This window comes from Electrona antarctica, assembly GCF_951216825.1.
Source record: "Electrona antarctica genome assembly, chromosome: 11".
NCBI lineage: Eukaryota > Metazoa > Chordata > Actinopteri > Myctophiformes > Myctophidae > Electrona > Electrona antarctica.
Window position 1 is genome coordinate 8486162 of NC_136792.1, and position 15868 is coordinate 8502029.

The 15868-nt window shown below is 46.2% G+C and overlaps 1 protein-coding gene across 7 annotated transcripts in view; it reads left to right on the top strand.

The window, feature by feature from the left end:
• The window catches only part of nf1a (neurofibromin 1a), a 132194-nt gene that overhangs the window by 110569 nt on the left and 5757 nt on the right, over positions 1–15868 (top strand). For 6 of the 7 annotated variants that reach the window (XM_079514833.1, XM_079514835.1, XM_079514840.1 and 3 more), the window contains 8 exons: positions 881–1019; positions 1516–1673; positions 2756–2878; positions 5067–5185; positions 9026–9126; positions 9764–9906; positions 10112–10158; positions 12497–12713. In XM_079514833.1, coding sequence (XP_079370959.1) covers positions 881–1019; positions 1516–1673; positions 2756–2878; positions 5067–5185; positions 9026–9126; positions 9764–9906; positions 10112–10158; positions 12497–12713 — 1047 coding nt within the window. Of the gene's footprint in view, positions 1–880; positions 1020–1515; positions 1674–2755; positions 2879–5066; positions 5186–9025; positions 9127–9763; positions 9907–10111; positions 10159–12496; positions 12714–13768; positions 13835–15868 lie in introns of all 7 variants that reach the window. The other variant, XM_079514839.1, reaches the window with a different exon arrangement.

The following is a 15868-nucleotide window of genomic DNA, read 5'->3' on the forward strand; positions in this document are numbered from 1 at the left end:
CACTGCATGTGCACATCTTGTTACCGGGGAAGACCGGGGGGTTTTCCAAATCACTGAATGCTCCTTTAATTGATAATCTATTCATCTTAGTCATTAGTATCTTGTTTACTTATCTTGTTTTTTATTGTTGGTTTAAATGTAAATTGGTGGTAGGCCTAATCAATCAATCAATCAATCAATCAATCAATCAATCTCTTTCTACATTTTTCTTGAGGTAGAAGTCAAAGAGGAGTGACAGTGATGAATCAGATGGCCAATCCATTCCTTTGTGGGTCCTGTTTGATACAGTTATAGCACATTGATTTGCTTAAAATATAAAGTGTATCATTCTTAATAACCTTCAATGTATTAGACATTCTGACAGGTCATTAATTTAATATTTGGCAATTAATTATGAATTTACTTATCATTATATACATTTTAATGAAAATGTATTTTCATGTATTTTCAAAATACAAAATACGTATTTGTATCTCAAATACATTTCTCAGACCAGTATTTGTATTTTGTATTTAAATACATTCTGTGACCCAGTATTTGTATTTTGTAACAAAATACATTTTCAATGTATTTTGCCCATCTCTGAACGCGTGCAATGATAGTCAACGGCCAGCGCGTTCATGAGTTTGGGGCAAATCCATCCCAGAATGCACTCTGTTCCTGAGTGAAATCGCCTCATGCGCTTTTGAGCAACTTAATGCAAGTGGTTGGGAGGAGATATCCGGTGCCGTCTCTATTCGTATATACTCTAAGGTGGGAACCTGCAGTGTTTCATTAGAGTGATGAGTTGCAGGTTTGCTCTGGGTTGGATGTGTCTGACCCAGTGCTGGGTGTGTGTGTGGTTCTGGTGTGTCACACAGTGCTTTTTCCATCTGTGCAGCTCTGCTCACTGTGTCCGAGGAGGTGCGGAGCCGCTGCAGCCTCAAGCACAGGAAGTCACTGCTGCTCTCTGACCTCGCGATGGAGTCGGTTCCTATGGACACCTACTCCGTCCACCACTCTGACCCCCCCAGCTACAGGTACAGGTACAGCTCACAAAGCAAACCGTGGTTTTGATTCCCCGTTCAGGGAACCCCTTTTGGTTGTTTACAGCATTGTTATGCTTTAGCTATTGAAAAATAGCAGATCTACAAGCTCAAAATAGCAGATCTACAAGCTTGTATGAGCTTGTAGGTCTGCTGTTTTTGAAAAATGGCGAAAATGTGGCGCAAATCTTTGAATATATATTCTTTCAGAGCAAACTTTTTTTAGTTTGCTTCAAAGACTTGAAGAACTAAAAAACGTTCTGGAACAACATATTTTCAGATTGGGGGGGCGGCCAATTACATATATTTTTGGGGGTCCTTGACATGAAAATGTTTGAGAAAGACTGACACGACATGAAAACATAGTCTTTTTCAGAACATTGTCATGATTTATTAGACATTTTGTAGATTCGAGCTCAGGTCTAAATGGGTTAAGGTCTGTCCTGTGACTGACCAGATGTTCTTCTGAAACCCCCCCCCCAACCCCCAGAGCCCTGCGGGAGAACCAGCCATGGACTTCCCCCAAGGTGTCGGACCGTTATCTGTCCGCCCACTACCCCACCGTGGGACAGATCAGCCCTCGGACGCGCAAGTCCATGAGCCTGGATATGGGCCAGCCCTCCCAGGCCAACACCAAGAAACTCCTGGGTATGACCACCCAGACAGTGTTGTTTTCGTCGACTAAAACTAAGACGAAAAATGTTCGTCGACTACCCTTTTTCACTGACGAAAACTAAATGAAAACTAAGCTATGAGGACTAAAACTGAGACTAAATATATTGACAATTTCGTCAACAAATAAAAACTAGACTAAAATGTTAGGAAGGGACTAGTGGACAAGAGATCCAGTATAAGTCATTTAACACTTGGTTGCATACTGAATATAGCTGATCTACAAGTTCACAACGCGACGCGTTGTGAACTTGTAGATGCCAAAACACATTTTAGTCGACTAAATCTACTGTAGATTTAGTCGACTTATTGGTTCAGATTCGGTTCAGATTGGGACAGAAAGGAGAAGAACATGACAGCTGTGCTGATGTACTAATTAACAGCGTTTATTCCTATGTGATATATGCTTTTTTTATTTTTACTACTATAAACTACATTGGAGACTTTTTGTGATTTTGTTGATTATTTCTTTGTTTATTTGGCTCTACCTTGCTTAAATCTTCAACAGAGATATTTCTAAGCAAGATATAAACAGCCCTGACGTGGGTGAATTCAATAATGGCCTGATGTTAGCTAGCCAGCTTGCTCAATTTTTAATTATAGTACAAAGCAGAGTGACACATTGTCAGTAAGAATTCCCAGTGCAGTTCTATTGTCTTTCAACACTGATTGAAATACAATTGTATTGTATTTATAGGTGGTGACTCAGTGCAGTATTTATGAAAACGGACCACCTCATAAATGACGGCCGGCTTTAACCCATTTTGGACGGAAACCCCTTTTGGTGTTAGCATTATGTTGTGCTTTAGCTATTGAAAAATAGCAGATCTACAAGCTCATAGCGCGCCACCGAGTGGCGCGCTACAAGCTTGTAGGTCTGCTATTTTTGAAAAATCGAAGAACGACTGACATAGAAACATAGCTTTTTCAGAAAACTGTCAGGATGTAGAAGACATTTTTAGAATCTGATCTCAGGTCAAAATGGGTTAAGTCAGGTGTTATTAAAGTGGAATAAAATGATTGTAGGCTGACGCCTGTTTTCTGCCGTGTGTGCCCAGGCACGCGGAAGAGCTTCGACCACTTGATATCGGACTCCAAAGCACCAAAGAGGCCAGAGATGGAGTCGGGCATGACCACCCCGCCCAAGATGAGGCGCGTGGCCGAGAACGACTATGAGATAGGTGAGCCTCTTTGTTGACCCCCCAGGAGTCTACCCCTGGCCCACTCCCTTCCCCCCCCCCCCCCCCCCCCCCCCTGCACGTATCTCTTCTTTGAAAATAGCCAATCTCGTGTCCTCTCCTCCGTGTCATCCTTGCCCATACCCAGGGTGGGGTTGGCGAAAGGTCCTTTCTAGGGCAGGTACCCTTACAAAAAACATGCAGTAATCCTGGTCTCTAAACTGCCTCCCCCTGGCTAGCCAGGGTTGGAATAACGTGTTCCTTCCACTCGCTACGTCCAAACCAGGGAAACTCCTCCCTGTCAGGTGTAAAAGGAGCAACTTGGACACTCATGCATGAAGGAAGCATGAGCTCAAGTCCGTTGCTCTCCCCATGTTGGCGGAGGGTGTGTAGAGCCCAGGATCACATTAGATAATTGACACGGGGGTGAAAAATGGGTTACAAAATCGTGGGATAAAAATTATAAAAAAAAGAAAATAGCCAATCTACAAGCTCACACAACACATCACAATGTGAGGCGTTGTGAGCTTGGATACATTGGACCTTTTTTGCCAACTGTTTGTGCCAGAATGGAGGTGCTTGGGTTCATGTGGTTACTGTTATCCTACCTTGTTGGCAAGTCACTGCTGCTCTCTGACCTCGCAATGGAGATCAACTAGACAAGGACGATGCACTACCTGATGGTTAGCGTTGTGTGATTACAGCTAGTGAACTGAAACACAGGTGCATGGCCATTAGCTGATTGGATCGTGTTTCAACTAAAATAACTACAACGGCAACGTCTTATCTCCTCTATGCTCCCTTCAATTCCCATACTCTCTACAGCATGCTCCTGTCTATTCCCATACTCTGTGCAGCATGCTCCTGTCTGTTCCCATACTCTGTGCAGCGTGCTCCTGTCTATTCCCATACTCTGTGCAGCGTGCTCCTGTCTAAATGCTCCTGTCTATTCCCATACTCTCTGCAGCGTGCTCCTGTCTATTCCCATACTCTCTGCAGCGTGCTCCTGTCTATTCCCATACTCTCTGCAGCGTGCTCCTGTCTAAATGCTCCTGTCTATTCCCATACTCTGTGCAGCATGCTCCTGTCTATTCCCATACTCTGTGCAGCGTGCTCCTGTCTATTCCCATACTCTGTGCAGCATGCTCCTGTCTATTCCCATACTCTGTGCAGCATGCTCCTGTCTGTTCCCATACTCTGTGCAGCATGCTCCTGTCTATTCCCATACTCTGTGCAGCATGCTCCTGTCTGTTCCCATACTCTGTGCAGCATGCTCCTGTCTATTCCCATACTCTGTGCAGCATGCTCCTGTCTATTCCCATACTCTGTGCAGCATGCTCCTGTCTATTCCCATACTCTGTGCAGCATGCTCCTGTCTATTCCCATACTCTGTGCAGCGTGCTCCTGTCTGAATGCAAACGAGTAACCTTTAAAAAGAAAGACAGAAAACCCAAGCATACGCTCCTCTGTGATTCATTATGAATGTATTTTAAACCGTTCCAGTTTGTAAACACACAAATAAATGCTCTGTTTTGTTCCCGGTAACGGTTAAAGTACGACTTCACCCATTTTCAACCTATCTTCATAATAGCTCCTCATTAATGCTCATCCTTCTACCCTAATAGAAAGGGGGTACACAAGCACATGGCCGTTTATCCGTGCTCCTTCTCCTACCAAACCACTCTGTTAGCAAGTACAGTAGAGTACCGTGGAGTACAGTACCGTGGAGTACAGCACCGTGGAGTACAGTACAGTGGAGTACAGTACAGTGGAGTACAGTACAGTGGAGTACAGTACAGTGGAGTACAGTGGAGTATGCTGTGTGATTCTCGCTATAAGAGAACATTTACTGTGGGCCTCAGAAAAGGTCCTTCGTTCAATGCATCACCCTTAGCACCACAAGACTAGCTCTGCCCGAAATGGCTAGCAAATAGTGTTAATAGAAACTGCAGGCTCTCTATTCCTGGTAGGCAGGTTTCTGGACTGTCCACAGCCCTCCTCTGAGACACAGACCTAGGAGACAAAAATGGTCGCATATACGATGGACATTAGTGATGACCTGTTAAATGAAGATAGGTTGAAAATGGGTGAAAGAAATTGTGTTTTAAACAGTGATTTAGTTTTTTCCTCTTGAACTGGGATCGGCGTTTGGATAGTTTTCTGATGTAACACCACCTTGTCTCCCTCGCAGAAACCCAAAGAATTGGCAACTCCCACCTGCGTAAGGTATCTGTGTCTGAGTCCAACGTCCTGTTGGATGAGGAGGTGCTGACAGACCCCAAGATCCAAGCCCTACTGCTCACTGTGCTGGTGAGTGCACGCACGCACGCACGCACACACACACACACACACACACACACACACACACACACACACGCGCGCATGTACACAACATACACACGCTGTATCTCTCTCATTCACTCACTAATACAATACATACCTATCATAGATAATGGTCAAATTATTAATCAAGTAATCAGTTAATCGATGGACAGATTTTAATAATTGAATAATTGGTAGTATAATAATTGGTGATGTTTACAACTTCACTCATATGTAAATGCTTGTCTTTGTTCCATGTTTTGGAATAATATGTAGTTTTTGGCTACTGGGTAAAAATATTAAGCAATTTATCATACTTTTCTACTTAACACTTACTTACTTACTTATGCCTATCGCTCCTTTTCATGGAGCATAGGCCGTTGACTACAGTTCGCCAGACTCCTCTATCCTGGGCCTTCTTTTCCAGCTGTTTCCATGTCAGTCCACACTGCTTGATGTCAGTCTCAAGGTCCCTGCGCCAGGTGTTCTTTGGCCTCCCTCTCTTTCTTGTGCCTTGCGGGTTCCATCTAAGGGCTTGTCTTGTGATGCTGGTATTGGGCTTCCGAAGTGTGTGGCCGATCCATCCCCACCTTCTTCTCTTAATCTCCTCTTCCACTGGTGGTAGTCTCGCTCTCTGCCAGAGGTCCTTATTGCTGATGGTGTCTGGCCAGCGGATGCTCAGAATTCTCCTCAGGCAGCTGTTGATGAAAGTTTGCACCTTCATTGTTGTTGCCTTTGTTGTCCTCCACGTCTCTGATCCGTACAATAGTACTGGCTTGACGTTTGAGCTGAAGAGTCTGAGCTTTGTCCGCTGGCTGATTTGTTTCGAGCTCCAAATGGTCTTGAGTTGGATGAATGCGGCTCTTGCCTTGCCGATTCTGGCTCTGACGTCTGCATCCGTGCCGCCCTGACTGTCTATGACACTGCCTAAGTATGTGAAGGCTTTTACTTCCTCAAGCGCTGTTCCCTCTAGTGTCACTGGATCTCTGTGTGTTGTGTTGACCTTGAGGACTTTTGTCTTTCCTTTATGGATGGTGAGGCCAATTTGTGATGAGGTGTCTGCCAGCACTCTTGTCTTCTCTTGCATCTGCTTTTGAGTATGTGAGAGCAGAGCGATGTCGTCCGCAAAGTCTAGGTCATCGAGCTGTGATGTCATGGTCCACTGGATCCCGTTTCTCCTGTGTGTTGTTGTGACCTTCATTATCCAATCGATGGATAGGAGGAAGAGGAAAGGGGACAGTAGACAGCCCTGTCTGACTCCAGTCTTCACGTGGAAGCTTCGAGTGAGCTGACCTCCATGGATGACTCTGCATGTCGTCCCTTCGTAGGAGTTCCTTATCAGGTTGACCAGTTTTTCTGGGATGCCATAGTGTCTGAGCAGTTTCCAGAGGCTGTCTCTGTCAACACTATCAAACGCCTTCTCATAATCTATAAAGTTTATGTAGAGTGGGGAGTTCCATTCCACTGCTTGCTCAACTATGATACGGAGAGTTGTAATTTGGTCAACACAGGATCTATTCTGCCGGAAGCCTGCTTGATGGTCTCTTAGTAGCGGGTCCGCCGCTTTTTTTATTCGGTCCAGGAGAATCCTGTTAAAGATCTTTCCTGGCACTGACAGCAGCATGATTCCTCTGTAGTTATGGCACTGACTGAGGTCTCCTTTCTTGGGGAGCTTGACCAGGTATCCTTCCTTCCAGTCTGTTGGAATTTCCCCTTTCTCCCAGATCTCCTTGAACAGTGGGTGTAACATCTCTACAGAAGCATCTGTGTCCGCCCTCAGTGCCTCTGCTGGGATGTTGTCTGGTCCTGTCGCCTTCCCGTTCTTCAGTTGAGTGATGGCCTTCTTTATTTCCAGCTTGGTTGGGATTCCACAGTTGATGAGGAGGTTTGTCTCTGCTGCTTGTATATCCGGAGGGTTAGGTGGTGTCGGTCGATTTAGAAGCTCCTCAAAGTACTCTGCCCATCTTTCCTGTTGTTGTTGTGGTTCTTTGCTTGTATTTCCCTCCTTGTCTTTCACTGGTCGCTCTGGTTGGCTCCTCTTTCCTGACAGTTTCTTGGTGGTGTTGTACAGCTCCGCCATGTTTCCTTTCGCAGCTGCCTCTTCAGCTTCTTTTGCCAGGCTGTCGATGTAGACCCTCTTGTCTTTTCTGGCACTTTTCTTCACCTGTTTGTTGGTCTCCGTGTACTCTTTCTGGGCTTTCGCCTTGCTTGACCGTGTTCGGCAGTTGTTGATGTCGGACTTCTTCTGTCTCCTCTCCAGGACCTTTAGTAGTGTTTCTGGTGATATCCATTCTTTCTGCTGGCTCTTCTTTGGTCCAAGCACTTCCTGGCAGGTTGATGTTATGGCCTCTTTTATCTTTCCCCATCTATCTAGTGGTGTATGCTCTTCACTGTTCAGTTCTTGTAGGGCTTGAAATCTGTTATTTAGAGTCAGTGTGTACTCCAACCTTTTCTCCGTGTCTTTCAAGAGGCAGATGTTGTACTTCTTTCGCGTTGTTGTCGTTTGTGTCCAGTGTTTCTTCAGCTTCAGCTTTAGTGTGGCAACTACAAGGTGGTGATCTGATGCCACATCTGCTCCCCTCCTTGTTCGCACGTCCTGCAGTGATCTTCTGAATTTCCTGTTTATGCAGAAGTGGTCAATCTGGTTCTCGGTCACTCCGTCTGGAGAAACCCAGGTTGCCTTGTGTATCCTCTTGTGGGGAAAGACACTTCCTCCAATTACTTGGTTGTTTAGGGCACAGGTGTCCAGGAACCTCTCTCCATTATTACTCATCTCTCCTAATCCTTGCTTTCCCATCACCTCTTCGTATCCTGTGTTGTCTCCTCCAATTTTCGCATTGAAGTCACCCATGAGTATGTTGATGTCTGTAAGTTTAAGTTGTTCCAGGATGCTTTGCAGTCTGTTGTAGAAGTTGTCCTTATGCTCGTCGTCGCTGTCATTTGTTGGCGCATAGCACTGTACCACATTCATCTGGATCTTCTTTTTCTTGGTTCTGAAGGAGGCTGTTATAATTCTTGATCCATGTGGTTCCCATCCCATCAGTGCCCCTTGAGCTGTTTTGGATAGCAGCAGACCTACCCCCTCTGTGTGCGGGGATTTTTCTTCTTCGTGTCCTGAGTATAGCAAGAGTTCTCCTGTCGTCAGTCTTTGTTGTCCGGATTGGGTCCACCGTGTTTCGCTGATTCCTAGCAGATCTAAGCTATATCTCCTCATTTCTCCTGCTACTTGCATGGTCTTACCTGTCTCGTGCATGGTCCGAACATTCCATGTTCCTAATCTAATGTTTTCTCTGTTTGAGAGAAGGGGTTTCGGCTCTGTGGCTTCCTTGCGGCTTTCATCACACAGCGTCATGATTCTTCTTGATGAAGAACCTTCCTCCACCAGGGTTTGGGTCTGTCTTTCTGTATTCAACGTTTCTGTAGCATACGTGGGTTTTTTACGGTTTGGGGTTGCTGGCCCCAAGCCCAACCTTCCCCCATTTCTGGGTTCAGGATTGTTTGGGGTCAGTTTGTTAGTCCTCTTCCCTAACCTGTTGTCTTCCAGGCAATGGATTACAGTCTCATACCACGTGAGACCAGACAGGCTTTGGGTCGTGTACAAGCTGTCTCGGCACGGCAAGCCCAACCAACCCCAGCTACTGTGTAATGAAAGCCTGCGTCCCTGCAGGCATTTCATACCAGTAGCACGAGACAGCTTAACACAGTTTACCATAATGTTATGGTCTAAATTATTTGCATGGATTAATTGAATGTAACTGGTTGTCTGTTTGCCTGCTGAATGTGCACTTTGACGTTTTCTAAGAGGCTCTGTTTTTCTTTTCCCCCCAGGCCACCCAGGTCAAATATACCACCGACGACTTTGACCAAAGGATTCTGTACGAGTATTTGGCCGAAGCTAGCGTTGTCTTCCCAAAGGTTTTTCCTGTGGTGTAAGTACCCCAGCAGGCATCATACAGCACCCACACCAACCACAAATGTACAATTTATTGTCCAGGCCACGAGGGTTCAAACGACCTGCTGATTCAGCCCCAAAGATATTCGGGGGCTCTTTTAGTGTCCAATGTTTTACCTTGCTAAACCAAACAAATAACCTGACATTTAGTGACAACGAGATCTCATTTGGTTCCTGCCAGTAAAGCGCAGTTGGAACTTATTTGTTTTGTTTTTTACATATACATTTAATATATAGAGGGTATGCGCATGCATAAAGTGAATGGCAGATCGAGTGGCAAATCGAGTGGCAAAGTGAGTGACAAAGGGAATTTAATGTTGTTTAAAGTAATTTCATGCAATCAAATAGGACTTTTCTGTTTGGATGTATGGGCTGTCAAGGCCAGAAAGTAGTTTTTTGCCAGTCAGTAGGCTTTCCCGCATAACTTCCTGGTATGATGATGATGTCACACGCATACCCTCTATTGTGAACTTCCGGTGTGAGGGTGTGTTGTGTGAGAGAGATTCTGTCATCTGAATGATTGTACTTGTCATCTTATCAAAGCATTTTACAAGGAGTGTTTGATGGCAATAATCCTCAATGTGTGTGTGTGTGTGTGTGTGTGTCCTTCATAGCCACAACCTCCTGGACTCCAAGATAAACACTCTGCTGTCCATGTGCCAGGACACCAACCTGTTGAACCCTGTGCACGGCATCGTTCAGAGTGTGGTGTATCATGAGGAGTCTCCACCTCAGTACCAGCCCTCCTACCTACAGAGTAATATTTTAATTATTTTATTTGGATCTGCACAAGAGGCGCAATACAATAGACCCAAACACTGATTAGAATTAGGTTACATTATATGGTCCAACCTAGCCACACACACACACACACACACACACACACACACTCGTTTGCTCTGGTTGTTTCTGTTCTTTCTCACCTTGTCTCCTCTCCCCTCCCCACCTCTCTCCTTTCACAGGCTTTGGTTTTAACGGACTGTGGAGGTTTGCTGGGCCCTTCTCAAAGGTATGATTCATTCATGGCCCCCTTCCATCATATTATTATTTACCATCTCATCCTTGCAGAGACACACTGGATCAATCCAATGTGCTAAGCAATTACACTCCGAACACAGGAGCCCATTGGTGTGGAGATTTATCGAGCAGTGTGCTCATACACACACACTCAAGACACACACCATAAACGGAGGAGTTGGAGATAGTTGGCCTTTATAACCACGGATCATAGATCAGTTGTACAAAACACAGCATTCAGTTAATTTGCTTTTTAAAATGACTGTACCAACAAGGACTTCACTAATTGACTATGGTGCTTTGACCGTAGTTGTTGTATCATGTTTGTGTACCATCATGTTTGATGAAAATCCAATTATGGGTGAAATGGTTGACAAAATTCACAGTTCGGTTTGCGTAACATTTTACGCTCTCAAGAGCTAAAGATCTATAAGGGTCCATTTGGTTACCAACTCTCCATCATTTAGCTGGGGACCACCTGGAACCCCCTCAAGGACCACTGGCGGTCCGCGGACCACTGGTTGAGAACCTCTGGTATAGAGCGTCGCAGTCCCGCCCCCTCGAAAGACCCGGAAAAGAATTCCCCGTTCATTTTCCTAAAGTATTTATTTAAAGACAAAGCCAACTCGAGTTGTGACAAATCATGACAATAAACACAATGTTTTGGGCCGAACAAATAATTAGAAAGAAGAAAAAAACGGCAGGTTACAACACTTTTTTTGTTGTTCTTCTTTGTAATTATTTGTTTGGTCCTAAATATTGTGTTTGTTCATGTTGTCATGATTTGTCACAACTCGAGTTGGCTTTTACGACGCTTAAAAGGTCTTGAAATGTCTATGGGGAAAATGCATTGGGAATTATTTCCTGGGCCTGGCCAAGGTCTGTCTAAAGAGGACGAGACACGAAGACCGTACGGGCGACGCCATGTTGCTCACATGGTGCTCCATGGAAGGAAAGAAACATGCGCAGTTGAGACCAAGGATAGTCTAAGAAGGATGAGACGCGAAGACCGTACGGGCGACGCCATGTTGCTTTGGAAGGAAAGAAACATGCGCAATGGGCTATATGCAGCCAACACTTCCGCGTTCAGCTTCCTTGGTCTCAACTGCGCATGTTTCTTTCCTTCCAAAGCAACATGGCGTCGCCCGTACGGTCTTCGCGTCTCATCCTTCTTAGACTATCCTTGGTTGAGACCAGGAAGTTGGACATGACAAATCATAGATATGGCACAAATGGCCCAGCAGATGGTGTGATGCCACTGACAGGAGAGATGCTTGTACATATCATGTCACGTCATTGCATTTTACCTTTTATATTAATGTTTTAACAGCAAATGGATCATCACACAGACAGTAATGTTGGTCGGACGTGACATATGTACAAGCATCTCTCCTTTCAGTGGCATCACGCCATCTGCTGGGCCATTTGTGCCATATCTATGATTTGTCATATCCAACTTCCTGGTCTCAACTGCGCATGTTTCTTTCTTTCCATGGAGCACCATGTGAGCAAAATGGCGTCGCCCGTACGGTCTTCGCGTCTTGTCCTCTTTAGACAGTCCTTGGGCCTGGCGTCGTCATGAAAGGGGGCGGGACTGCAACGCTCAATAGACGCCTTAACAGATGACATCACACTGATAAGCAACAGCATGCGCGCGCATAACGGCAGCAGAAGAACACCACCTCTCATAAGATGCAATGGAAAAGTTATAACTGCACTCACGTGTAAAAAAATACCCCATCAAACTTTCAGATGCTGTTTTTCCTCAGTGTGGAGGAAGAATGATTAGGATTTTTATTGTGATCTCTCGCCCTTGAAATATATAATCCATTGGTTTCTGTTGTGTTTGAACAATAATAGCAATTCAAAACAGTTATCCTCAAAACCACACCTCCAGTCGCTGTCATAAGAACGGGAGGTGCGCTTATGATCACGGCAGCAGAGCCTGTTTGTGCACGGCTGCACACACACCTGCAGCCCATCAAGTATAATCTATGCTTCGTCTGCGATGCGATGTGAGCTTGTATATCAGCTGTTCTCTGTGCGCAATACTGTTGCGCGTTGAAGTATAAATGTCTCCTAGGGCTGCATCTCACTAGCCAACACACAAGAGAGATTGAATGGACTGAAACCAAAACAACAGGTTTGGAGATCTGTTGGGAATTGATTACATGAAACAGTCACCCGTGCGGCGTGCGCCCAGTCCCAATGTTTGTAAACAAATAATTGGTCTATAGAGCATAGCAGTGGGCGTGGCCTATACACATAAAATGTTACAGTACCTCCTCATTAATTGTTTCCCGTTCCTTTTTCCCTTCCTCCTTTCTCAGCAAACCCAGATCCCGGACTACGCGGAGCTGATCGTGAAGTTTCTGGAGGCGCTGATCGACAGCTACCTCCCCACGGCCGAGGAGGAGCGCAGCGAGGAGCTGCTCCGCACGCCCACCTCCCCCTACCCCCCCACCAGTCAGAGTCAGCTCAGCATCACCGCTAACCTCAACCTGTCCAACTCCATGACCTCACTGGCCACCTCGCAGCACTCGCCAGGTATGCACGGTCGCACACACATGACCACATTTATTTATTTAAAAAATATATTCTTTTAACCCGTTTAGGCCTGACGTCGAAATTTTAAAAATGTCTTCAAAATCCTGACAGTTTTCTCAAAGACCTTATGTTTCTGTATCAGTGGTGCTCAATATTTCATGTCAACTAAGGACCCCCAAAAATGATATGTAATATGCCTCCGCACAGAGTAGTCACAGTCGATGACTTACGTAGCACCAGTCTGTGTGTGTCCCTCAGTCTTTCCCCCCGGCCTGCTTAACATACAGTATGTTGTTTAGATGTTATTGTGTATGAATTAGGTATTGCTCAAGCTAGCCTCTATTCACAATGCACAGGGTAAATGAATACTGTCTGCGTTACAGTTGACTAACGTTGAACTTAAAAGTTCAGCAGAGCTGCATAACATCTGACATTTTCATTTTTGTGAAAGACATATTTTGTGAACATGAACTATAAGTTAAATGTCTACTGGGTTTAGTGTACAGCACCAAAGGGGCTACCAGCTCAGTGGCGTTGTGGTTAGAGTGTCTGCCCTGAGACTGGGAGGATGGGGTTCAATCCCCGGCCGGGTCATACCAAAGACTCAAAAAATGGGACCCAGTGCCTCCCTGCTTGACACTCAGCATCAAGGGTTGGATTGGGGGTAAATCCCTGCGACATACTAGCGTCGTGTCCAGGGGGTGTACTTGTACATCAAGCTGCCTCACGCTACAGAAACAGGAGATAGGCTCCTGCCCTATGGGCCTCATGGCTCGGCAAGGCTACTTACTTTACCAAAGGGGCTAGCTTGATTCAAACCGCAAACCTTCAGAAGTCTGCCGTTTACAAATCGAGGACACATGCTCCCATTTTCAAAAACATGACATTGCGTGTGCTTTCACATGTTGTCTCTCTCTCTCTGTTGCTTCTCTCTTCTATCTTTCTTCTGGCCACTGTTGCCTCTAATCCACTCACTTTTTTTCTTCTTTTGCCTTTTGTGTTTTTCTCTGTTTAACAACATTTCCATGCGCGTGCACTGCGGGTGGGTTGAGTAGTTTGTAGATGCTCCCCGACTCTGTCGCACCCCAAGCCTGCTGAGGAGATGGCGGCCAAAACATCTGGTACAAAGCCCAGCTATAGAGCTTCTCTGGGCAGCTAATGGCCCGCCCCCCCCAGCCTGTAGTCTGAAATGCTGTGGTAACTCCATGTGTCCATTCTGTGTGTGTTTCTCACTGTGCTTGCTTTGATAACCTCACCTGTCTGCGTGTGTGTGTGTGTGTGTGTGTGTGTGTGTGTGTGTGTGTGTGTGTGTGTGTGTGTGTGTGTGTGTGTGTGTGTGTGTGTGTGTGTGTGTGTGTGTGTGTGTGTGTGTGTGTGTGTGTGTGTGTGTGTGTGTGTGTGTGTGTGTGTGTGTGTGTGTGTGTGATTATTAGTACAAATTAAGACCTCGTAATGCATACGATACCAGCCAGACTCCCTCGCACAGTTCAGGTGCTGTAAAAGTGATGTTTTATTTGCAGTTTGCCAACGCCACGGCGCTCTTCTTGGATTGGCTGAATTTCTTATTGGGCCGTTTAAGATGAGATAAACCCTCCGGAGACTGGACAGCGGTCATCTGTCTGGCCCCTCCATCCATGCCCACATCCTGTTGAAAAATGAACAACAAATTTAGCGTTGAGCGCTATTTTGGGATATACACATTTAGTACCTGAACTGTACTGTATGTATAGACCTCTAGAAAATGGAGATGAGAATTGTAATGCTATATTCTCCCCTGCATATTGCAAGTCCAGCAGTAATCCTATCCCTGGGCTAGCCTCTAGTCCAGCAGTAATCCTATCCCTGGGCTAGCCTCTAGTCCAAGTCCAGCAGTAATCCTATCCCTGGGCTAGCCTCTAGTCCAAGTCCAGCAGTAATCCTATCCCTGGGCTAGCCTCTAGTCCAAGTCCAGCAGTAATCCTATCCCTGGGCTAGCCTCTAGTCCAAGTCCAGCAGTAATCCTATCCCTGGGCTAGCCTCTAGTCCAGCAGTAATCCTATCCCTGGGCTAGCCTCTAGTCCAAGTCCAGCAGTAATCCTATCCCTGGGCTAGCCTCTAGCCCAGCAGTAATCCTATCCCTGGGCTAGCCTCTAGTCCAGCAGTAATCCTATCCCTGGGCTAGCCTCTAGTCCAGCAGTAATCCTATCCCTGGGCTAGCCTCTAGTCCAGCAGTAATCCTATCCCTGGGCTAGCCTCTAGTCCAGCAGTAATCATATCCCTGGGCTAGCCTCTAGTCCAAGTCCAGCAGTAATCCTATCCCTGGGCTAGCCTCTAGTCCAGCAGTAATCCTATCCCTGGGCTAGCCTCTAGTCCAGCAGTAATCCTATCCCTGGGCTAGCCTCTAGTCCAAGTCCAGCAGTAATCCTATCCCTGGGCTAGCCTCTAGTCCAGCAGTAATCCTATCCCTGGGCTAGCCTCTAGTCCAAGTCCAGCAGTAATCCTATCCCTGGGCTAGCCTCTAGCCCAGCAGTAATCCTATCCCTGGGCTAGCCTCTAGTCCAGCAGTAATCCTATCCCTGGGCTAGCCTCTAGTCCAAGTCCAGCAGTAATCCTATCCCTGGGCTAGCCTCTAGTCCAAGTCCAGCAGTAATCCTATCCCTGGGCTAGCCTCTAGTCCAAGTCCAGCAGTAATCCTATCCCTGGGCTAGCCTCTAGTCCAAGTCCAGCAGTAATCCTATCCCTGGGCTAGCCTCTAGTCCAGCAGTAATCCTATCCCTGGGCTAGCCTCTAGTCCAAGTCCAGCAGTAATCCTATCCCTGGGCTAGCCTCTAGCCCAGCAGTAATCCTATCCCTGGGCTAGCCTCTAGTCCAGCAGTAATCCTATCCCTGGGCTAGCCTCTAGTCCAGCAGTAATCCTATCCCTGGGCTAGCCTCTAGTCCAGCAGTAATCATATCCCTGGGCTAGCCTCTAGTCCAAGTCCAGCAGTAATCCTATCCCTGGGCTAGCCTCTAGTCCAGCAGTAATCCTATCCCTGGGCTAGCCTCTAGTCCAGCAGTAATCCTATCCCTGGGCTAGCCTCTAGTCCAAGTCCAGCAGTAATCCTATCCCTGGGCTAGCCTCTAGTCCAGCAGTAATCCTATCCCTGGGCTAGCCTCTAGTCCAAGTCCAGCAGTAA